The sequence below is a fragment of the Equus asinus genome, chromosome 2 (assembly GCF_041296235.1).
Source record: "Equus asinus isolate D_3611 breed Donkey chromosome 2, EquAss-T2T_v2, whole genome shotgun sequence".
Taxonomy (NCBI): domain Eukaryota; kingdom Metazoa; phylum Chordata; class Mammalia; order Perissodactyla; family Equidae; genus Equus; species Equus asinus.
In genome coordinates, this window is record NC_091791.1 from 27,203,566 (window position 1) to 27,229,113 (window position 25,548).

Consider the following 25,548-nt stretch of genomic DNA (forward strand, 5'->3'; position numbering starts at 1 on the left):
CCATGTCTGTAACATTCTTGAAATGACAAAATTATGAGGATTGAGAATAGAGTAGTGGTTGCCAGGGGTTAAGGATTGGGGTGGGTGGAGGGAGGTGAGTGTAGCTATAAAACAGTAACACAAAGATCCTTGTGATGGGACTGTTTTGTATCTTGACTCTAGTGGAGATTACGTGAATCTACATACACAAATGAGTGAATGTAAAATTGGTGAAATCTCAATAAGGGTAGTGAATTGTTTCAATGTCAATTTCCTGGTTGTGATATTGTACTATATTTAAGCAAGATTGGGGAAACTGGGTGCAGAGTACAGGAGATCTCTCTCTGTATTATTTCTTACTACTGCATGTGAATCTCAAATTCTCTCAACATAAAAAGTTTAATTTAGAAAATTCTCTCAGTGGCGTACGTTTTCTTGCATCATAGTAGGTATTCCTTGTCTGTTCTAAATACAGGTGCTTTTTTCTATTGTGCAGCGATACTACTTTATGGAATACAAATTCTCTAAACTTCGTTTTTCAAAAGATGATACTGGATCCTAAAAGATTCTCGATTTGTTTCTCTGCCACCATTCCCTTTCTACTTTGTCCAAAAACAGCATATACCTAAAAAGAAAATAAAAAAGAAAAGTGGTGATGGCAAGGAAGAGTAAGAATCAAGCAGAGTAGATTTTTGACTTAATGAAATCCTGTAAAAGAATCTCAGGTTGAAGAAGTGCTATTCATATTTAGATAGCGTATTTCACCTTCAAGGACTTTTTTGTGTATGGCTTCTTTTATTCAGTGTAATGTCTGAGAGGTAGAGTCATCCATGTTCTTGTGTGTATCAGTAATTTTTTCTCTTTTTGTTAGTATGTGGCATTCCCTTGTATCAGTGTGCCACAGTTTGTTTATTCATTTTCTGTTGATGGACCTTTGGGCTTTTTTCAGTTTTTAGCTTTTAAGTATAAACCTGCTACAGATTGAGGAAATATTTGTAAGTCACACATCTGATAAAGTACTTGTATCTAGAATATGTAAAGAATTTTTAAAATTCAACATTATGAAAACAGTGCAGTGAAGAAAGGGACAAAAGACTGACATATCACTACAGAGGATATATAGATGGCATAAAAGCATTTGTGTAACATCACTAGCCATTAGGAAAATGCAAATTAAAACCATGATGTCCATGACTATTACAATAGCTAAAACAAAAAATACTGACAATACCAAGTGTTGCCAAGGATATGGAGCAACTGGAACTCTCATACATTGCTGGTAGAAAGACAAAATGGTACAGACACTCTGCAAAACAATTTGGTAGTTTCCTGTAAAGTTCGAGACATTTAGCATATGACCCAGAAATCTTACTCCTAGATATTTACCCTAGAGAAATAAAAACTTACATTCACACAAAAAACTGTACATGAATAATGTTTATAGTATCTCTATTTATAATTACCTCAAACTAGAAACAGCTCAGATATCCTTCAAGGGGTGAATACCTAAACAAAATGCAGTACATCCACAAAATGAAATATAATTCAGGAAAAAGGAACTGTTGATAACACAGAATAATTTGGATGACTCTCAGAGATGTAATACTGAGTCAAAGAACCAGTCTCAAAAGGTTACATACTGTATGATTCTATATATATGACAGTCTCAAAGACAAAACTATAGTGATGCAAGAATCTATTGGTGGGTTTGAGGAGTTGTCATAGAAGGGGAAGTGTGACTACAAAAGGAAGCAGGAGAAAGTTTTTTGGGGTGATGGAACTTTTTTGATTGCAGATTGTGGTTATTACACAAATCTATAAATGTGTTAAAATTCATAGATGTGTACATCCAAAAAGTTCAATTTTACTGTATTTTAACTTTGAAAAAAATAAGAATAACACTACTATAAATATTCTTTCTTTTTTCTTTAAAGATTGGCACCTGAGCTAACAACTGTTGCCAATCTTCTTTTTTTTTCCCCTACTTTTTCTCCCCAAGTCCCCCCAGCACATAGCTGTATATTTTAGTTGTGGGTCCTTCTAGCTGTGGCATGTGGACGCCGCCTTAGCATGGCCTGATGAGCAGTGCCATGTCCACGCCCAAGATCCAAACCAACGAAACCCTAGGCCGCCAAAGCGGAGCAGGCAAACTTAACCACTCGGCTATGGGGCTGGCCCCTAAACACTCTTGAACATGTCTTTTGGTGGCTATATGGACTCGTTTCTCTTGTTTTCTACCTAGGAATGGAATTGCTGGCTCATAGGGTAAACATATGTTTAGTTTCCATAGATACTGCAAAACAGTTTTCCTAAGCAGTTGCTGTGAGAGCAATGTCACCAACACTTTAATATTAATCTTTTAAATTGTATGTTTACTTTAAAAGTTATTCTGGTGAATATATAGTGGCATTTCATTTTTGTTTTAATTTGTATTTTTCTGATGAATAGGTTGAACACCTCTCCATATATTCACTAGCCATTTGGATATCCTCTTTTGTGACTTGCCTATTCAAGTTGTTTGCTAATTAGGTTGTCTTTTTCTTTTATTGGTTTGTGTTAATATATATTCTTTAAAAAAAAAAGCTTTATTGAGGTATAATTCACATAACATAAAATGGTAGTATACAAATTAGTGGTTTTTAATATGTTGACGGAGTTGTATAACCATCACCACTATCTAATTCCAGAACATATTCGTCACCCTAAAAAGAAATACTGTACCCATTAGTAGTCACTCTCCATTCCCTTCTCTCCCCACCCCCTGGCAACCACTAATTTACTTTCTGTCTATGTGAAATTTCCTTTTCTGAAAATTTCATGTAAATGGAATCATACAATATATAGTCTTCTGTGTCTGGCTTCTTTCACTTAACATAATGTTTTCTAGGTTCATCTATGTTGTAGCATGTATCAGTAGTTCATGCCTTTTGACTGCCAAATAATATCCCATTGTATGGATATATCACATTTTGTTTCCATTGATGGACATTTGTGTTGTTTCCATTTTTGGGCTGTTATGAATAATGCTGCTGTGAACATTTGTATACGAGTTTTTGTGTCTATATTTTTATATACATTGTGGACATGAGTTATTTGTCAGATATATTTATGATTATCCTAGTTTTTGTCTTTTGTCAGTTTAGTTTTGTCAGGAAGATTGGCCCTGAGCTAATATCTGTTGCCAGTTTTCCTCTTTTTGCTTGAGGAAGACTGTCCCTGAGCTAACATTTGTGTCAGTTTCCTCTATTTTGTATGTGGGATGCCTCCACAGCATGGCTTGATGAGGGGTGTGTAGGTCTGCACCTGGAACCTGAACCCGTGAACTCCAGGCCGCCAAAGCGGAGCGTGCGAACTTAACCACTACACCACTGGGCTGGCCCCACCTCTCAATCTTTTGATGAACAAATATTCTTAATTTTAAAAATTATTTTTTATTGAGATAAAATTCACTCTTGTAAAATTTACAACTCAGTGGTTTTGGTGTGTTTATAAGATTGTGCAGTCATTATCACTAATTCCAGAACATTTTCATCAACCCGAAAAGGAACCTCTTACACACTAGGAATAATTCTACATTCCCTCTTCCCTCTGGCTGTTGGCAACCTTTAATCTACTTTCTGTCTTTATGAAATTGCCAATTCTGGACATTTCATGTAAATGGAATCATACAATATATGGCCTTTTTTATGTCTGACTCCTTCACTTAATGTTTTCAAGATTCATTCATGTTGTAGCCTAAGTCAGTACTTAATTCCTTTTAATGGCTGAATAATAATTCATTGTATGGATATACCACATTTTGTTTATATATTCATCCGTTGCTTAATATTTGGATTGGTTCTACTTTTTGGCAATTATGGATAATGCTTCTACAAACATTTTTGTACAAGTTTTATGTGGACATGTTTTCAGTTTTGGGGGGTATATATAGCAGTGGAATTTGTTGGGTCATATGGTAACTTTATGTTTAACTTATCGAAGAATTCTCAAACTGTTTCCAAATGTGGATGCTTCATTTTACATTCCCTCCAGCAATGTATGAGGGCTCCAGTTTCTCTGCATCTTCATAATAACACTTTTTTTTTAAATAGCCATCCTAGTGTGTATGCAGTGGCGTCTCATTGTGGTTTTGATTTGCATTTCCCTTATGGTTAATGATGTTGAACATCTTTTTATGTTCTTACTGGCCATTTGTATATCTTCTTTTGAGAGATATCTGTTTAGATCCTTTGCCCATTTCTTTTTTTTTTTTTTTTTGAGGAAGATTAGCCCTGAGCTAACATCTGCTGCCAATCCTCCTCTTTTCACAGAGGAAGACTGGCCCTGAGCTAGCGTTGTGCCCATCGTCCTCTACTTTATATGTGGGACAGCTGCCACAGCATGGCTTGCCAAGCGGTGCCATGTCTGCACCCGGGATCCAAACTGGTGAACCTCAGGCCACCGAAGGGGAACGTGCACACTTAACCGCTGCACCACCTGGCCGGCCCCTCCTTTGCCCATTTCTTAATTGGATAGTCTTTTTATTGTTGAGTTGTGTAAGTTCTTTATATATTCTAGATACTAAACCTTTGTCAGATATGTGATTTTCAAATATTTTCTCCCATTCTTCGTGCTGTCTTTTCACCTTGGTAGTGTCATTTGAAGCACAAGTGTTTTTTTAATATTGATGAAGTTCAGTTTATCTGTGTTTCTTTTGTTGCTTGTGCTTTTGGTGTCATGTTTAATAAACTATTGCTTAATCTAAGGTCACAAAGATTTATACCTATGTTTTCTTCTAAGAGTTTTATATTTAGGTTTTTGATCCATTGTGAGTTAATTTTTGTATATGGTGCAAGATAAGGGTCCAAATTCATTCTTTTGTATGTGAATATCCAGTTGTCCTAGCTCTGTTTGTTGAAAATTTTGATACCCTTATCAAAAATCAGTTGGGTGTAGATGTATGTGTTTATTTCTGGACTCTCAATTGTGTCCAGTTGATCTGTTTGTCTATCTCTATGTCAGTATGACACAGTCTTGATCGCTGCAGCTTTCTATTAAGTTTTGAAATCATGATGTGAGTCCTCGAGTTTTGTTCTTCCTTTTAAAGATTGTTTTGACTATTCTGGGGCTCTTCCATGTACATAAGAACCTTAGGATCAGCTTGTCAATTTCTATAAAAAAGCCAACTAGAATTCTTTTTTTATTGAGTTCATCGTAGTTTACATCATTGTGAAATTTCAGTTGTACAGTATTTCTTCTCTGTCACCATATAAGTGCTCCCTTTCAGCCTCTGTGCCCACTCCCCCACTCTCCTTCCCCTGGTAACCACTGACTGTTTTCTTTGTCCATGTGTTTGTTTTTATTCCACGTATGAGTGAAATCATAGGTGTTTGTCCTTCTCAAGCTGGCTTATTTCGCTTAGCATAATACCCTCCAGCTCTATCCATGTTGTTGCAGATGGGATGATTGTGTCTTTTTTATGGCTGAGTAGTATTCCATTGTATATATATACCACGTCTTTTTTTTTTTTTTTTTTAAGATTGGCACCTAACAACTGTTGCCCAATCTTTTTTTTTTCTGCTGCTTCTCCCCAAATCACCCAGTACATAGTTGTATATTTTAGTTGTGGGTCCTTCTAGTTGTGGCATGTGGGATGCTGCCTCAGCATGGCCTGATGAGTGGTACCATGTCTGCGCCCAGGATGCAAATCAGTGAAACCCTGGGCCACTGAAGTGGAGCTGGTGAACTTAACCACTTGGCCATGGGGCCAGCCCCTACCACATTTTCTTTATCCCTTCATCAGTCAGTGGGCACTTGGATTGCTTCCATGTCTTGGCTATTGTGAATAGTGCTGCATTGAACGTAGGGGTATATATGTTGCTTTGGATTGTTGATTTCAAGTTGTTTGGGTAGATACCCAGTAGTGGGATAGCTGGGTCATAGGGTATTTCTATTTTTAATTTTTTGAGAAATCTCTATACTGTTTTCCATAGTGGCTGCACCAGTTTGCGTTCCCACCGGCAGTGTATGAGGGTTTCCTTTTCTCCACACCCTCTCCAACATCTGTTGTTTTTAATCTTAGTGATTATAGCCATTTAAAAATGTGTAAGGTGTTATCTTAGTATAGTTTTGATTTGCATTTCCCTGATGATCAGTGATGTTGAACATCTTTTCATGTGCCTGTTGGCCATCTGTATATCTTCTTTGGAAAAATGTCTGTTCATATCCTCTACCCCTTTTTTGATTGGGGTGTTTGTTTTTTTGGTGGTGAGTTGTGTGAGTTCTTTATATGTTTTGGAGATTAACCCCTTGTCAGATATATGATTTGCAAATATTTTCTCCCAGTTGGTGGATTGTCTTTTCATTTTGTTCCTCGTTTCCTTTGCCTGGCAGAAGCTCCTTAGTCTGATGAAGTCCCACTTGTTTATTTTTTCTTTTGTTTCCCTTGCCCAAGTAGACATCGTATAAAAAAACATCCTTCTAAGACTGATGTCAAAGAGACTACTGCCCATATTTTCTCCTAGGAGTTTTATGATTTCAAGTCTTACCTTTAAGTCTTTGATCCATTTTATGTTAATTTTCGTGTATGGTAAAAGATAATGATCTAGTTTCATTTCTTTGCATGTGGCTGTCCAGTTTTCCCAACACCATTTATTGAAGAGACTTTCCTTTCTCTACTGTATGTTCTTAGCTCCTTTGTCAAAGATTAGCTGTCCCTAGATGTGTGGTTTTATTCCTGGGCTCTCCATTCTGTTCCATTGATCTGTGTGTCTGTTTTTGTGTGAGTACTATGCTGTTTTGATTACTAGAGCTTTGTAGTATATTTTGAAGTCAGGGATTGTGATGCCTCTGGTTTTGTTCTTTTTTCTCAGGATTGCTTTAGCTATTCGGGGTCTTTTGTTGCCTCAGAATTTTAGGATTCTTTGTTCTATTTCCATGAAGAGTGTCATTGGGGTTCTAATTGGCATTGCATTGAATCTGTAGATCACTTTGGGTAGTATGGACATTTTAACTATATTCTTCCAATCCAATTGAATGGAATATCTTTCCATTTCTTTATGTCATCATCAGTTTCTTTCAATAATGTCTTACAGTTCTCATTATATAGGTCTTCCACCTCCTTGGTTAAATTTATTCCTATATATTTTATTCTTTTTGTTGTGAGTGTAAATTGGATTGTATTCTTGACTTCTCTTTCTTTTGGTTCGTTATGAGAGTATAGAAATGCAACTGATTTTTGTAAGTTCATTTTCTACCCTGCGACTTTGCTGTAGTTGCTGATTATTTCTAATAGTTTTCTGATACATTCGTTAGAGTTTCTGTATATAAAATCAAGTCATCTGCAAACAGCGAGAGTTTCACTTCTTCCTTTCCAGTTTGGATACCTTTTATTTTTTTTTCTTGCCTAATTGCTCTGGCCAAAACCTTCAGTACTATATTGACTAAGAGTGGCAAGATTGCACACCGTTGTCTTATTCCTGTTCTCAGAGGGATGGCTTTCAGTTTTCCCCTATTGAGTATGATGTTGGCCATGGGTTTGTTGTATATGGCCTTCACTATTTTGAGGTAGTTTCCTTCTATACCCGTTTTATTGAGAGTTGTTATCATAAATGAATGTTGGATCTTGTCAGATGCTTTGTCTGCATGTATTGAGATGATCATGTGGTTTTTATTCCTCGTTTCATTAATATGGTGTGTCACATTGATTGATGTGCAGATGTTGAACCATCTCTGTGTCCCTGGTATAAATCCCACTTGATCATAGTGTATGATCCTTTTAATGTATTGCTATATTCGTTTTGCCAATATTTTGTTGAGGATTTTAGCATCTGTTTCTCAGCAATATTGGCCTGTAATTTTCCTTCTTTGTAGTTGTCCTTGTCTCACTTTGGGATCAGGGTGATATTGGCCTAGTAAAATGTGCTCGGAAGTGTTCCATCTCCTTCAATTTTTTGGAATAGTTTGAGAAGGGTAGGTATTAAATCTTTGGATGTTTGGTAGAATTCTCCAGAGAAGCCATCTAGTCCTGGGCTTTTATTTTTTGGGAGGTTTTTGATTATGTTTTTGATCTCTTTACTTGAGTTTGGTCTATTCAGATTCTCTGTTTCTTCTTGATTCACTTGGGAGGTTGTATGAGTTTAAGAATTTATCCATTTCTTCTAGATTGTCCAGTGTGTTGGCATATAGGTTTTCATAGTATTGTTATAATCCTTTCTGTTTCCCTGGTATCCATTGTAATTTCTCCTGTTTCATTTCTAATTTTTATTTACTTGAGCCTTCACTCGTGTTTTCCTAGTGAGTCTGGCTAAGGGTTTGTCAGTTTTGTTTATCTGCTCAAAGAACCAGCTGTTAGTTTCATTGATCCTTTTTACTGCTTTTTTGGTTTCAATTTCATTTATTTCTGCTCTAATTTTTATTATTTCCCTCCTTCTGCTGACTTTGGGCTTTGTTCTTTTTCTGTTTGTCTTAGGTATAGTTTAAGATTGCTTATTTGAGATTTTTCTTGTTTGTCAAGGTGGGTCTGTATTGGTATGAATTTCTGTCTTTGGACCATTTTTGCTGCATCCCATATGAGTTGGTATGGTGTATTTTCATTTTCATTTGTCTTCAGATATTTTCTGTTTTCTCCTTTAATTTCTTCAATGATCCATTGGTTGTTCAGTAGCATGTTGTTTAGTCTCCACGTATTTGTCATTTTCCCAGCTCTTTTCTTGTAGTTGATTTCTAGTTTCATAGCATTATGATTGGAAAAGGTACTTGATATGATTTCAATCTTGTTAAACTTATTGAGGCTTGCCTTGTTTCCCAGCATGTGGTCTATCTTTGAGAATGTTCCATGTGCACTTGAGAATAATGTGTATTCTGCTGTTTTGGGATGGAGTGTTCTAAATATATCTATCAAGCCCATCTGGTCTAGTTTTTCATTTAATTCCACTATTTCCTTCTTGACTTTGTCTGGATGATCTATCCATTGATGTAAATGGGGTGTTAAGGTCCCCTACTATTATTTTGTTGTTTTAATATCTCCTTTTAGGTTTGTTAATAGTTCTTTTATGTACTTTGCTGCTCCTGTATTGGGTGCATATATATTTATAAATGTTATGTCTTCTTGGTGGAATGTCCTGTTTATCGTTATATACTGCGCCTCTTTGTCTCTCATTGCCTGTTTTATCTTGAAGTCTGCTTTGTCTGATATAAGTATGGCGTCACCTGCTTTCTTTTGTTTGCCATTAGCTTGGAGTATTGTCTTCCATCCCTTCACTCTGAGCCTGTTTTTCTTTAAAGCTGAGATGAGTTTCCTGGAGGCAGCATATTGTTGGCTGTTGTTATTTAATCCATCCTGCCACTCTGTCTCTTGATTGGAAAATTCAATCCATTTACATTTAGGGTGATTATTGATATAAGAGGGCTTAATGCTAACCATTTCATTACTCATTTTCTGGTTGTTCTGTATTTCCCTTGTTTCTCATCCTGTGTATTTTGGACTACCAATTCAGTTGGTAATTCTCTACGACGGTTTTCTCTATTTATTATTTGTGTCTATGCTCTGATTATTTATTTAGTGGTTGCCATGAGGTTTGTATAAAAAATCTTGTAGATGAGATAGTCCATTTTCTGATAGCTTATTTCCTTTCTCTAACCTGATTCCATCCCTTTCGTTTTCCCCTTCTCAGTTATTGTTTTCACTACTTATTCTGTCTTGTTTTGTGAGTTTGTGATTAAAATGACAAGATTATAGTTATTTTTGGTGTTTTCCTTCCCTTTATCTTTAATGTCATAATTGAGTGTTTGCCAACCTGTTCTGATAGATAGCTGTGATTTTCTGATTTTGTCTGCCTATTTATCTCTTTGCTCAAGGCTTTGTAAACCCTTTTTTTGTTTTTCAGGTTTGAGGGCTTTCTTGATAATTTCTTGTAGAGGAGGTCTTGTGGCAACAAACTCGCTTAACTTTTGTTTATTTGGGAAAGTTTTTACTTCTCCATCATATCTGAAGGATATTTTTGCTAGATAGAGATTCTTGGCTGAAAATATCTGTCTTTCAGAATTTTGACTATGTCATTCCGCTCTCCTAGCCTGGAAGGTTTCTGCTGAGAAATTCACTGAAAGCCTGATAGGGGTTCCTTTGTAAGTTGCTTTCTTCTGCTGTGCTGCCCTTAATATTTTTTTTTTTGGTCATTGACTTTTGCCAGATATGCCTTGGAGATCTTTTTACATTGATATAATTAGAAGTTATATTAGCTTCTTTTACTTGTATTTCCAGCTCCTTCCCCAGGATTGAGAAGTTCTCAGCTATTATTTCTTTGAACAAGCTTTCTGCTCCATTCTCCTGCTCTTCTTCCTCTGGAATACCTATAATCCTTATATTGCATTTCGCGATTGTGTCGAATATTTCTTGGAGAATTTCTTCATATCTTTTTAGTGTTAGTTCTCTCTCCTCTTCCATCTGAAGCATTTCTGTATTTTTGTCCTCCAGATTGCTAATTCTGTCCTGCATAATATCAACTCTGTTATTCAGGGCGTTCAGGTTTTTCTTTATCTTGACCATTGTTTTTTTCATCTCCAACAGTTCTGACTGGTTTTTCTTTATAATTTCAGTCTCTTTTTGAAGAATTGCCTCTGTTTTCATTAATTTTCTTTCTGATTTCATTGAACTGTCTATCTGAATCTTCTTGTAACTGATTGGGTTTTTTTATGATAGCTATTTTGAGTTCTCTATCATTTAGATTGTAAATTTCTGTGCCTTCAGAATTGATTTCTGGGTGCTTGTCATTTTCTTCCTGGTCTGGAGTATTAATATGTTTCTTCATACTGTTTGATGGTATGGGTTTGTGCCTTCTCTACTGATAGTACCTGGTTGTGGATTCCACCTGCCGCCACTGGTGGGGGCTCTGGAGCTGTGTGTTCTGAGCCTGCTGTGATCCTTGGTGTTGTGCCTGTCATTTGAAATCTGTGCTGACAGGGCCTGTCTGCAATTCCCAGCTCGTTCCTCACAGCTGCTGCTTTGCTCACGGATGCATGGGCACTCTGGCCGACAGGCTGAGCTGGAGCACCAGCCAGGGGGAGGGGCGCTTTCTTTCTCATGAGAACTCCTGAGGGTATTCTCTCACTGCCCTCACTATCTGCTCTCCTGGTGTGCTAATGTGATGAAGACACCCCCACAATAGCTTTGCCTCCTCTGTGTGGAGCTTTCCCATGGGCTATAAGGGAACTTGGAGAGCAAGGCATTCCTGCGGAGAGTTGCCCCTACCCCCTCTTGTCTCAGAGCTGTTTGTGGTCCCACACCTTGGGTCACTGCCAGGGAGGGAGAGGAGATCCCCTTACCTCCTTCCACTTCCTCCTGGAGGGTCCAGTACCTACACTGCCAGACATACGGCTGCATGGGTCTCTCAGACATCTTTTGTGTTGTGTGAATGCCCTCTCTTGGTTTATGAATGTCCTTTTTGTTGTATCTTAGAGGGGAGAGTCTAAGGGAAGAGTTCACTCTGCCATGATGCTGATGTCTCGTTCCTGATGAATTATCTGGTTTTCTTATCAAGATGTAATACTGGCTTCAAGAATGATCCCTCTTCTATTTTTTAGAAGACTTTGAAAAGGGTTAGTGCTAATTCTACTTTAAACATTTGATAGAACTCACCAGTGAAGCTATCAGTTCTCACCTTTTCTTTTTGGAATCTTCTTGATTACTGACTTAATATATTTACTTATAATAAATAGGTCTGTTGAGATTTTCTATTTTTCTTGAGTCATTGTTGGTAGTTGTGTTCCTAGGTATTTGTCCATTTCATGTCAGTTCCCTAATGTGTTGACATGAAGTTGCTTATAGTATTTCTTTATATTTCATTTTATTTTTGTAAGATCTGTAGTAATGTCTGCTTTCATTCCTGATTTTAGTAGTTTGAATCTTCTCTTTTTTCTTCATCAGTCCAGCTAAATGTTTGTCTATTTTGTTGAAACCAACTTTTGGTTTCATTGATTTTTCTCCAGTGCTTTTCTATTTTGTTTTGTTTAGTTTATCTCTGCTCTAATCATTATTGTTTCCTTCCTTCTGCTTGCTTTGAGTTTAATTTGCTCTTCCTTTCCTAATTTCTTAAGGTGGAAGGCTAGGTAATTGATTTGAGATGTTTCTTCTTTTTTAATATATGCATTTAAAGTTATAAATTTACCTCTGAGTACAGCTTTCACTCTAGCCCATAAATTTTGATATGATGTGTTTTTATTTTCAGTTATCTCTAATTATTTTTTTTATTTCCCTTGTGATTTCTTGTTGACCTGCTGCTTATTTAGGAATGTGTTGTTGAATTTCCACATATTTGTGAATGTCCCAAATGTCTTCTGCTATTGTTTGTACTTCATTTCATTGTGGTTGGAGAACATATTTTGTATGATTCAGTCCTTTTAAATTTATTGAGATTTGGTTTATGAGCTAACATATAATGTCTTGTATGATGTTTATATGTACTTGACAGGAATGTGTATTCTGCCTCTTTTGGGTGGAGTGTTCTAGAGGTATCTTTACCTTTGTTCCTTAAGTTTATTTTCACTGGTTGCACATTCTTATACATATTTTAGAAATCATGAGTTCACACCATCATTCCGATTCCAGGTTATCCCAGGAAGGTTTGTTCTTTTTTCCACCCATTCCATGTTTGTATCTCTCCTGTTCTACAGTGAGATCCCTGGCTCCCAACAATATCAACATATTTACTCATTTGCTCAACCTAGTAATACATCTAAAATAGTTTCAGAATTGAGTCACCCATACTGTAACAAACAAACCTAAGAAAAGTTCAGAATTTGTTTGCAATACTTCTAATCTCTTACCCTACCCTGCCAGTGGCTAAAGGTAAATAGTCAAATACTGTGGGTTTTTTTAGTCATTTAGATTAGTTCTTTCTTGCTATTTTTCCATACAGTGTGGTTAGGGTAGTTGTATGCATTGTGAGGAAGCTCATTTGTTTGTTTGCTTTTGTTAAGTGATTTTATTTTTCTTTCCGTTCTTATTGATTTAATTGTATTATTTGTTGATGTTTAACATAATATATAACATTATTGCATAATTAGACATCCTGTTTCTTAGGACTATTGCTATATATATTATTATACACAGTAGTAATGTGCTTTCAAAAGTCAAAACTATGCAAAAGACGTATCGGAAGAGTCACTCTCACTCATATTCCTTCCCAAATTGGTAGGTAATAAACTTTGTATTTTGTTTATTTATCTTGTTTGGGATTCATTGTCATTCTTGATTCTGTGCTGGTCTTTAATCAGTTTTGTAAATTCTCAGTCATTAGTTTTTCATATATTGTCTCTGCTCTATTCTCTTTCTCCTCTCCTTCTTAACTCTAATAAGCATATGTTAGACTTCAGCCCTGTGTTCTCTCTTCTCTTATCCTTTCTTTTTTATTTTCCATCCTTTTTTCTCTCCATGTTACATTCTGGAAGGTTTTTCCTGACCTACCTTCCAGTTCACTAATTCTCTTTTTAGTTGGGTCTGACCTGAATCTATTCATCACATTTTTTTTTTCTTTTGAGGAAGATTAGCTCTGAGCTAACATCTGTACCCATCTTCCTCTACATTATGTGTGGGATGCCTGCCACAGCATGGCTTGATAAGCAGTGTGTAGGGCTGTGCCCAGGATCTGAACTGGCAAACCCTGGGCACTGAAGCAGAGCATGCAAACTTAACTGCTGCACTACCGTGCCAGCCCCCTACTCATCACATTTTCAATTTTGGTTTTTGTAATTTTTTATTTCAGAATTTCATTTTGGAATCTTCTTTTCCAAATGCTGTATTACTTTTTGTAGTTTCCTATTACATATTAAACATTTAAACCTTAATGAACTTTGGTTTAAGAGTCAAAAGACTTGAAGTACTTTCCTGGCTCTACTTCCAACCACTTGCTTTTCACAGCTTTTTAAAAGAGGACTTTGTTACTATATCTATTAGGAAGTTAAACCATCTCTGAATATGACTACCATAGATCCAAGAAGTAGAGAGTAATACAATCACCAATTCCAAATTATAATCTTTTTTAAAAATTTTAATTGAATTCATAATAGTTTACATCAATGTGAGATTTCAGTTGTACATTCATTCTTTCTTTTTTTTTTTTTTTGAGGAAGATTAGCCCTGAGCTAACTACTGCCTGTCCTCCTCTTTTTTTGCTGAGGAAGACTGGCCCTGAGCTAACATCCATGCCCCTCTTCCTCTACTTTATAAATGGGACACCTACCACAGCATGGCTTTTGCCAAGTGGTGCCGTGTCCACACCCAGAATCCAAACCGGTGAACCCCGGACTGCCGAGAAGCAGAATGTGCAAACTTAACCACTGCGCCACCAGGCCGGCTCCAATTGTACATTATTTCTTGACTGTCAGCACATAAGCACTCCCCTTCACCCTCCATGCTCACTTCCCCCCCCCTTCCCCTGGTAACCACTGAACTGTTTTCATTGTCCATGTGTTTGTTTATATTCTGCGTATGAGTGAAATCATAGGTATTTGTCTTTCTCAGTCTGGCTTATTTCGCTTAGCGTGATTCCCTCCAGGTCCTTCCATGTTGTTGCAACCGGGATGAATTTCTCTTTTTTTTGTGACTGAGTAGTATTCCATTTTATATATATATATACCACATCTTCTTTATCCAATCATTAGCCTATGGGCACTTGGATTGTTTCCATGTCTTGGCTATTGTGAATAGTGCTGCAGCAAACATAGGGGTGCATATGTTACTTTGGATTGTTGATTTCAAGTTGTTTGGGTAGATACCCAGTAGTGGGATAGCTGGGCCGTATGGTAGTTCTGTTTTTAGTTTTTTGAGGAATGTCCATGCTGTTTTCCATAGTGGCTGCGCCAGTTTGCATTCCCACCAGCAGTGTATGAGGGTTCCCTTTTCTCTACACCCTCTCTAACATTTGTTATTTTTAGTTTTAGTGATTATAGTCATTTTAACAAGCATAAGGTGGTATCTTAGTGTAGCTTTGATTTGCATTTCCCTGATGATTAGTGATGTTGAACATCTTTTCATGTGTTTATTGGCCATCTGTGTATCTTCTTTGGAAAAATGTCTGTTCATATCCTCTGCCCATTTTTTGATCAGGTTGTTTGTTTTTTTATTGCTCAGTTGTGTGAGTTCCTTATATATTATGGAGATTAACCTCTTGTCAGAGATATGACTTGCAAATATTTTCTTCCAGTTGGTGGCTTGTCTCTTTGTTTTGATTCTAGTTTCTTTTGCCTTATAATCTCTTAATTATTTTTTTAAGTATTTAACGTTATTTAGGTAATACATGAGTAAATTCTTATTGTACAATATTCAGGAATACAGAGATATAGAGAGTAAAGTGTCAAAGTACCCCTTCATTTTCTCTTTCTCCCCTACTCCTCTTTCTCATAGGTAAGCACCATCAGTAGTTTGGAGATCATTCTTCTAGTCCCTTTTCAGTACATTTAAACATACACCCCCACATGCATGTGTGCGCTCAGATGGATGTGCAGGTTTAATGTGAACCTCCTAATCATTTCTAGATTCTAGCCATTTCATTCCTGATAGTACTAGTCCAGGCTCTAGTCATCACTGTCCTGGGTTACTACAGTAATCCCCGTTAGCTTGTTCTGCCTTGAGCCTTGTCGTCTTCAGATCCATTTTTAAATCATGTTATCACCTTACTTAAAACCTTCAGTGGCATCACATTCAGTGTGCTATAGGATAAATTCTAAGCTCCTTAACTCAGCATTTAAGGCCCTATATAAGACTGATCTTTTCCTTTCCACTTTCATCTGAGCAGCTCCTTTCCTCAAACTGTATTCCGTCAACTCTGAAATGTCTAGTTTTTTTTCACATATCATAATGTCTATGTCTCTCTGCGTTTCATTCATAGTTCCTCTTCTGTTGAAATGTTCTTCACCCCCTCTTTTCCTCTTAGCCTGATTAACACCTGCTAATCCTTTTAGTATGGTGGTTAAGAGCCTGGGCCTTGGGTTAGCATTTTGAATTATTCCATTTAATTTCTTTAGAATTACAGTATTTAACTTCTATAAACTTTTATCATCTGTGAAATTAGTATAATTTCTACCTCATAGAGTTATTTGAGGATTAAATGAGATGATAGATATATAAAGTGCTTAGCACAGAGTCAGTTTAAAAATGACAACAGCAGCTTTGTCATTCTGTCTTTCAGTAAGACTCAGTCAAGAGAATATAGATGCACCTCTCTGTTGTGTATATCTCTAATACAACTACCTACTAGTTTTTAACTGTGAGTGGACCTTCTCTGTTAGACTTTGAACTTCTTAAAATCAAAGACTGCCATGTTTGTCTTAGTATTACTGATATCAGGCATCTAGAGAGTCAGTAAGTTTTTTTTTTTTTTTTTTAAGATTGGCACCTGGGCAAACAACTGTTGCCAATCTTTTTTTTTTTTTTCTCTGCTTTATCTCCCCAAACCACCCCCTGTACACAGTTGTATATCTTAGTTGCACGTCATTCTAGTTGTGGGATGTGGGACGCCGCCTCAACATGGCCTGACGCGTGGTGCCATGTCCATGCCCAGGATCCGAACCCTGGGCTACCGCAGCAGAGCGCGCGAACTTAACCACTTGGCCACGGAGCCAGCCCCCTCAGTAAGTATTTTTTGAATGTATGAAGGGAGTTTGAAAGAGCTAATCATCTTCAGACAGTGCAGTATCTTTTGCACAGGAAGCTCATATATGTGTGTATACTCTCTGTTCAAGTGAGAATTTTTGTTTTTCTTTCTCTTTGCAAGTAGTAAAGTCTTAAAATAGCAATTATGTTTATTTCCACCACACTGAGCTGTGACGCCACAAGCTGAAAATCCAGGGAAGCCATGGGAAATTGGCACCCTTAAGGATTAGATCATTTTTCCATATTCAGTTTGTATTCTTATATTTATGGAATTTGGTTTGAGGCTAGTCAGTGAAAGTCCTTCATGTTCATGTACAGTTTGAGAATTGGATTTTTAAAAAGTATTTCCCAAGAGATATTTTGGTGAGTTAATGCTTGATAATCCAGTTGCTTTCCCCCTACCTCTACCCCCCGAATTACAATAGTTCTTTGAATGCTTGCCAATGATAGACAGTAACCTTACCAGATGCTATCTGTCTTCTGTGGACAAAAAATATCAGGCTTAGGTTAAGTAACTTATTCAAGGTTTCAAAGCCAGAAAGTGGAGAAGCTGAGATTTAAACCTGGTTGCTCTGGTGCTCTTTCTCTTTCCATTAGACCATACTGCTTTTCTAAATAAACTGAAAATAATTTTAGTTTGAGTTTATAGAATTTAATAGTGCTTTTAGTTACTTGATCACTATTTAAATGTTTTAATGACTAATAGAAACCTTTATGGTAAGCTATGTAGGTAATATTTAAAGAGATAAAGTTTTTTTTAAATTAAAGTTTTAATTCAGGTAGTATTTCTTTAAGGTATGTATATTTTATTTTTAATAAATCACCACTAGGAGGATTTATTTGCCGTATCAGTGTTCTTAGACTTTAGCACACTTGTTTATTTCTTCCTCTGTTCCATAATCCCTATGCATTATATTGGCAGGAGGCAGAAATGTTGCAGATGTTTTTCTTTCAAATTTCAACTTGCCCTGAGATTTGGAATTAACCTTTAGAATGTTCTGGACTTATCCTCCATATGCCAAAGGTCTGTACATTTCTTTTCACATGAGCCAAAATTTTGAGGTGATTGAATAAAATATTTGTGAACACAGATGTTGTCCTTAAAAGCAGTTAATAATCAGGAAAAAAAGACCTCAGTGTGGAAGTGCTTTAGTTTCCTCCTATAGTATGATCTGCACATAAATACTTCCTTCTCTGGTAGTTCACATTGTTTATTTTCTAAGGGAGGAAATAACTAAACTGATTATGAAAACATAATATTATTTATTCTGTTGATTTCTTTTTCCCCTCCCAGAGTAAACTAAAAATGATTTGGACTGACTAGGGCCACTCCATTCTGTGAAACTCACATTGTTTGTGTACTGTTGGCGGGCCTCATTAGAGGGTAAATTTGCTTTTTGTGTGTGTTTGCCAGTAACAAGTTCTGTCTCTTTGGGGAACTTGTCTTTTGGATTGTCTCTTTCCAAAACTGGCCAGTCTTAAACAGTTCAGACCATTAGTTATATTTCCTGCTCTCCAATTTTTTTCTATTAGTCTTAGGTTTTCAAGTATTTAAAGCTGAGGATATTGGTCACTGAGATATTGCCTGGCTGGGGTCGGCACTGTGCCCGAATTTGTTGGGCCTCTCAGGGCCTTGAGTTCTCTGTGCTTTAACAAATGAGCTACAGTTCTCAAGAGATCAGGGAAGCTTGTTTGTTGAGCCTGTATTTTCATCCAGAGGAAGTAGATCTTTGAGAATGTTTAAGGAGGGGTAAGTGAGTTTATTGTTCTTTTTCCCTCATTTTTCTCAGGAAAGAGATGTTCTAGTCATCTGAGTGAATTGGAAGCTTAATAAGCAGTGCTATTAGTCCGAGAGTAGAGAAAGGAGAGATTGAAAGAAATTCAGTCAAAAACGTACATTGTTAGTAAGTGTTTCACATGTAATCTACTGTAAAGTTACTATTATTATTTTGAAAGACAGCATTGAGGATGAATAATCTTAAGAGAAATTTGGTGAGATACAGCACCCTGTTTACCCAGTAGTAAACATTTTGTTTTTTGGTAGAAAGTGTTTATGAAGATTGGAAGCAAACAGTGGTGTCTTACCAAAGAATTTTACATAGAAATGAGTGAGGTTTAAAAATTCAAAGCCGGTTTTTAATAATTTGTGCCTTTAGAAAATGGTGTTGCATAAGATTAAGTGAAAAGCAGCTTGTGATTTTGTTTCTTTTTGGGCAGCATAGGCAAAAATAATTTTGAGTAGAATCCCCTGTTTCTTTATTTTGCAATATAAAAGTTTTGTGTTAGGTTTTTAAAATTGTTTTTATGTTATTTTCTTTTATGCTTCAAGAGTCTGAATTGTTACTGATACTCTTTTTGTGACCACTATAGTAGCAACATGTAAGTTAATGATTGCATACTGTTAATTATCTCATTTCTAGCCTTCAGGGTAACTAGACCTGGTTAATTTCAGGGAGACATTCCCTTTGATTAAATAGGACGTAGATCTCTCAAAAAAATCTTCAAAAATACAGTAAAATTTTGATTTCCTGGAAGTTACTTTTCCTTGTTCTTTGTTCTATTAGAAATTTTGAAGTAGTTTCAGAGCCTCGAGTTTATAAGTTGTTTTAATCTAATCATATATTGATTATGAGCAAAATACAATTGGCCCACTTTGCTGCTATTTTTAAACCTTATTATTGAATAAAGAGAACAACCATGGCTAGAAATAATTCTGTATTATTTTTAGACCTCTTATGACATCACTAGCATTTTGATGTTTCTTTTTTTAAAAAAATATTTTATTTTTCTTTTTTCTCCCCAAAGCCCCCCAGTTGTCCATTTTTAGTTGTGGGTCCTTCTAGTTGTGGCATGTGGGATGCTCCCTCAGCGTGGCTTGATGAGCAGTGCCATGTCTGCGCCCGGGATCTGAACTGGTGAAACCCTGGGCCCCTGAAACAGAGTGCGTGAACTTAACCATTTGGCCACAGGGCCGGCCCCCTTGAGGTTTCTTTAAGTGTGAAAATTATGAAAATACTGCCTCTTTAGGTTTGTATGTTATCTTTCCTTCCAGCACTGGCTATAAATCTGCAGTTGTTAAACAATTTTTATGATAAAGATTATCACAGATGCTGGTAATATTTGTCAGTCTTGTATACATGGTTGTTTATAAAGCTGGTTTGTAGATTTAAGAACTATATTTCTAGATGCAATTAAAATTCTTGAGAAGTAATTAGTACTAATTTTTCCTCTATGTCAAAGCATATCTTAGAATTGATTAGCTAGAAAGAGATTATATAAACCAAAGGACAGTATAAGGTCTGAGATATCTTTTAGGTTTATTTCTAGGGGCCCCTGGGGCAATTTGTATACTGTCTGAATAGGTAATGAGCAAGTGTATTTGAAATGCATGGATCATATAAATGAAATCACTTAGCTTTTATTCTCCTTTGCTATCTTTACAAATAAATGGATAAATTTTGTACTTTGGGATGAAAAGAATCCTTTTTTAAAATTATTTTTGTGAGGAAGATTGGCCCTGAGCTAACATCCGTTGCCAATCTTGCTCTTTTTGCTTGAGGAAGACTGACACTGAGCTAACATCTGTGCCAATCTTCCTCTATTTTGTGTGGGATGCTGCCACAGCGTGGCTTGACGAGTGGTGCTAGGTCCATGCCTGGGATCCGAACCTGCGAACCCTGGGCTGCTGAAGCAGAGTGTGTGAACTTAACCACTACGCCACAGGACCGGCCCCAAAAAGAATTCTTATATTCACAGTTTTCGTATGTGTGATATTTTGACATGCACATAATACAGTCTGTCATTTGGTATCTATGAAATATTTCCCTAATAGTAATAGGAAAAGATTGTTACTAGAGTTAAATCACCAAAAATGATACTCGAGCCCTGTGTAAACCTATGGTAATGGAGGCAGTGTGGTATTAGTGTAAGGATAGACATATATAGATCATGAAATCTCGTAGAGAGTTCGTAGACCTATACATACACAGTCAATTGATTTTCAGCAATTAGGCCAAGGTAGTGCAGTAGCAGAAGATTAGTCTTTTTAACAGATGTGCTGGAACAACTGAACATATTTTTGAAAAAATGAACCTTGACCTGAAACCATATATAAAAAATAACACAAAATGGATCATAGACATAAATATAAAAATTAAAAGTAAAGTGTAAGTAAAAATCTTTATGATCTTGAATTAGATAAAGATTTCTTAGATAAAACACATAAAGACATGAAAGACAAAATTGATAAATTGAGCTTCATCAAAATTAAAAAACAAAAAAACCCCTCTGCTTTTTGAAAGACACCATAAAGGAAATAAAAAGGCAAGCCACAGACTGGGAGAAAATATTCTCAATACATATGTATCTGATAAAGAACTTATATCCAAAATATATGAAGAATTCTCACAACACAATAATAAGACAAAGAACCCAGTTTAAAAATGGGCAAAAGATTTGAATAGATACTTCACGCACAAAAAAGATATGGCCAATAAACACTTGAAAAGATGCTCAACCTCATTAGTCATTAGGGAAATACACATTAAAACCACAGTGAGATACCACTGCACACCCACTACAATGACTGAAATTAAAAACGCTGACAAGGTGGAACAATGTAGAACTCTCATGCATTGCTGATGAGAATGTAAAATACACTAAACATACACTTATCAAATGACCTAGTAATTCTCCTTGTATGTATTTACCCGAGAGAAATGAAAGCATATGTCCACGTGAATTTGTGTGTGACTGTTCATAGCAACATTATTTATAGTAGTCGAAAACTGGGAACAGCCCAAAATGTCCATTAACTGAATGGATAAACAAATTGTGTTATCTCGTTACAATGGAATACTACATAGGAATAAAAGAACTAATTGTGATACATATAACAACGTGAATGAATCTCAGAAGTATTATGCTAAGAGGCCAGACACAAACTACATGATGTTTGATTCCATTTATATGAAAACTGTAGTGGCAGAAAGCATAGATCAGTGGGCTGGGGCCAAGGGTTAGGGAGGGTTGGCAAAAGGACATGAAGGAGTATTTTGGATTGATTATGGTAGTTGTTACATTAGTGTATATAATTACCGTAACTCACCAAACTTTACATTTAAATGGAGTGAATTTTATTTTATGTAAATTATACCTCAATAAAGTTGGTGGGGGAATGAGACTTGAGAAACTCCTCAACTTGCTTATTTAAACTTTTTTTAAATAAAAAAGTTATTTTTATTCATTTTCAAGGGAATATATTTGGGGAAATACAGGTGCTCTAGGATGTGTAATGCAGGAAGAATTCCTCTCTCCTTTCTGTGTCATGATTGAACCCTAGTCCTCTAGAGTTGTTAGAATTCCTTTTAGTTACTAGAGTTGCTGTCTTTTGGGTATGAAGCCAAAGGGAGTTTTATCATTTACTTTTATTTTAAATTCTAGATTTTGACCTCTCTTTTCCATTATAGGCAAGTCACTATACTTGTTAATTTGGCCTAATGATATCATATGGATAATCATATTTTCTTCTCTAATTTTTATCCCACAGAATTCAACCTTAATATTTTGCTGCATTTTATAAACTTATCTTCTATACATTGGTCTTTACTTTAAAAAACTGGGGAGAAAAAGTGAAAAAGAATTTAGAGAAAAATAAGAAAAAGGGATTGGAAAAACCTGTGTTTAATTAGACTGAAGTTTTAGACCAGTAAATTTATTTTCAGAAGTACTGATAGTGTCTCTGGTTTCTGCTTAATTTGTGCATTCTTCATTTGGTAGTCCTCTCTTTCATTCTCTACCATCCTGCTCTCATTACTGCAGTTTCTTCATTCAAGAATGAAGGTGAAGGGAATTTTAATCTCTTCCTTAAAAAGATTCTCCTTAAATATGCTTTGAATCTTTGGTGGAAAGATAGTATGATCTATATTCTTAGTATTTTATCACTTTTAAGATACACTTTAATGAGTTCATAATAGTTTACATCAATGTAAGATTTCAGTTGTATATTATTTCTTGACTATCACCACATAAGTGCTCCCTTTCACCCCCTTTGCCCACCCCCCACCCCCTGGTAACCACTGAACTGTTCTCTTTGTCCATGTGTTTGTTCATATTCCATGTATGCGTGAAATTATCTGGTGTTTGTCTTTCTCAGTCTGGCTTATTTTGCTCAGCATAATTCCCTCCCGGTCCTTCCATGCTGTTGCAAATGGGATGATTTTTGTCTTTTTTATGGCTGAGTAGTATTCCATTGTGTATATATACCACATCTTCTTTATCCAATCATCAGTCGATGAACACTTGGATTGTTTCCATCTCTTGGCTATTGTGAATAGTACTGCAGCAAACATAGGGGTGCATATGTTACTTTGGATTGTTGATTTCAAGTTGTTTGGGTAGATGGCCAGTAGTGGGATAGCTGGGTCTATGGTACTTTTGTTTTTAGTTTTTTGAGGAATCTCCATGCTGTTTTCCATAGTGGCTGCACCAGTTTGCATTCCCACCAGCGGTGAAGATACACATTTTTTCACATTTAAACATCTCTGAAATTGGGCTGCATCTAGCAATATACCACCTAGAATTGAGTTCTTCAGAGGATTTCATTTCTTTCAGTCACCTGGGGGCAATATTAACCATCCTAGTAGTGTAAATTCAGACCACAAGCCTACATGACTTACTAGTTCAGATTCTCAGGGGGAGGTTCCACGTTTCTGACGCAGTGTCAGGACTGAGATGTATACCTTTCTTTGTGTGCTCCTTCTTCGTTGCAGGTTTATTTCTCCTTTTCCCTTGTATTACAGGTAAAGGCCTTTGATATCCTAGCTTTATGAGGCTCTGACTTTTCTCAGGCATTTTTCTCCCCTTTCTTAGTGGCATATAATATGGGTGAGTTTTACAAGTGATGGCATCTTAAATTTTAATCATCTTTAATTTTGTTTTCACGCATGCTTCCATATTCACTTCTTATCACTGGAACTTTTTTATATTGAGTATTTGAGTGAGAAAATGAATATTATAATTAATTCATGTTTTATTTTAGGAATGATAATATGCATGTTGTTCAGACTTTTAAAGCACAGGCTGCTGTTCTCCTGGCACAATCCGATAAACAATGTGTCCCTCCTGAGGATGTTCCTTAGGAAGAATATTCAGACAAATTAGCAAGAAGTTACTGGCTGGAATTTTTTTTTTTTCCTTTTTCTCCCCAAAGCCCCCTGGTACATAGTTGTATATTCTTCATTGTGGGTCCGTCTAGTTGTGGCATGTGCGACGCTGCCTCATCATGGTTTGATGAGCAGTGCCATGCCCGTGCCCAGGATTTGAACCAACGAAACCCTGGGCCGCCTGCAGCAGAGTGCGCGAACTTAACCACTTGGTCACAGGGCCAGCCCCTACTGGCTGGAATTTATGAAAACAAAAACTAATGCTACTAAATGACTTTAGCTTTTATAATCTAGTCCAAAATTTCTTATCGTGTCTGTATATCCATCGTATTTGAACTTTCAATTTTTAAGAATCCATTTCATAAATTAGAATGTTCTTACTCATATTTTGTTTTTTAGATCACTAAGCATACTTTTTACTGAAGGGTGGGGACATAAAGGCAGACTGAGGTCCTACCATTACATTTTTTAAATAATAGCTTTATTGAGATGTAGTTCATGTACCATTCAATTCACCCTTTTAAAGTGTACAGTTCAGTGGTTTTAGGATATTCACAGAGTTATAGACCCATCACCACTATCTAATTTTAGAACATTTTCATTACCCCCAAAAGAAACCCTGTACTCGTTAGCAGAAACTCATCCTTCCTGCCTCCCACAGCCTCTGGCAACCACTAACTTCTGTTAAGTTTTTAGTTTAATTTTTAGTTCAGTTAAATATTGTGTCTGCTCTTTACAAGGGCCCTGTGCTTAGTGTTGGGAAAACAGTAAATTCTGGTCTCAAAGTTTATAATCTAGTAAAGAGTAAGAGAACTAACCACATAGTTTATGTATGTGACAAAATATAGTAAGTGCCAAAATAAAGGATTTTGAATATTTAAACCTCTCACATGGATCACAACTTTATAGAGTTTTAGTTGTTGGTGAAATCTCTTTCATTAAGTAGAAAAGTAATCTGAAGGGCCGACCCAGTGGCATAGTGGTTAAGTTCGTGTACTCCACTTTGGCGGCGCAGAATTTGCTGGTCTGGGTCCTGGGTGCGGACCTAGCACTGCTCATCAAGCCATGCTGAGGTGGCTGTCCCACATAGAACAACCAGAGCGACCTACAACTAGGATGTACAACTATTTACTGGGAGGCTTTGGGGAGGAAAAAAAAAAAAAGAGGAAGATTGGCAACAGATGTTAGCTCAGGGCCAATCTTCCTTAAAAAAAGAAAAGAAAAAGGAAAGCAATCTGAGACTCAGAGGCATCACTGTCACATAGTTCTGTGGCATAGCAAGAATAGTTTCTTGAAGAAATCACTTTGAGATTGCTGGGCCTTGAAAAATAAGATAGAGATAACTGAAGAGGACATTTCAGATGTAGGGAACAGCATAAACAAAGCCTCGGGACACTTTTAGGAAATAGCAAGTAGTTCATTTTGATTATTAGAGCAAAAGGTGCATGATGTGGAGCAACATGAGATAAAACTGATTTTCGAAAGATGATAAAGGGCTTTGAACTCCTTCAAGATACAAAAATTGGTAATTTATTAGTTTGGGTAGATAATGAGGAAGGTCTAAAGGTTAGTAAGTAGGAGAGGAACGTGATTGGAGTTGGGCTTTAGGACAGTGGTTCTCAAATTATCTATGATAGAAGACCAGTTTTTAAAAAAATTCCAATCTGTTTCAAATTGATACACTTATATAGTAAAAATTAATTATTAGAAAAGTGAAGAGACATAAAACGTAAGTCTACATTTCTTATTACTTTCAAGAGACATAAAATTTCTCTGTCA

At 36.3% G+C, this 25,548-nt stretch overlaps 1 protein-coding gene across 24 annotated transcripts in view; it reads left to right on the plus strand.

The window, feature by feature from the left end:
- Window positions 1-25,548, plus strand: part of NT5C2 (5'-nucleotidase, cytosolic II) — a 148,597-nt gene that overhangs the window by 76,755 nt on the left and 46,294 nt on the right. For 3 of the 24 annotated variants that reach the window (XM_070483996.1, XM_070483994.1, XM_070484019.1), the window contains one exon: window positions 17,529-17,630. The exons of 17 other annotated variants lie outside the window; for them this stretch is intronic. Coding sequence is in view for 2 of the 7 variants with exons in the window: in XM_070483988.1 (XP_070340089.1) it covers window positions 18,343-18,356 (14 nt within the window). In the remaining 5 variants the exon portion in view is untranslated. Of the gene's footprint in view, window positions 1-17,528; window positions 17,631-18,264; window positions 18,357-25,548 lie in introns of those variants that run through there. 4 more of the 24 variants (XM_070484025.1, XM_070483988.1, XM_070483981.1 and 1 more) reach the window with 4 other exon arrangements.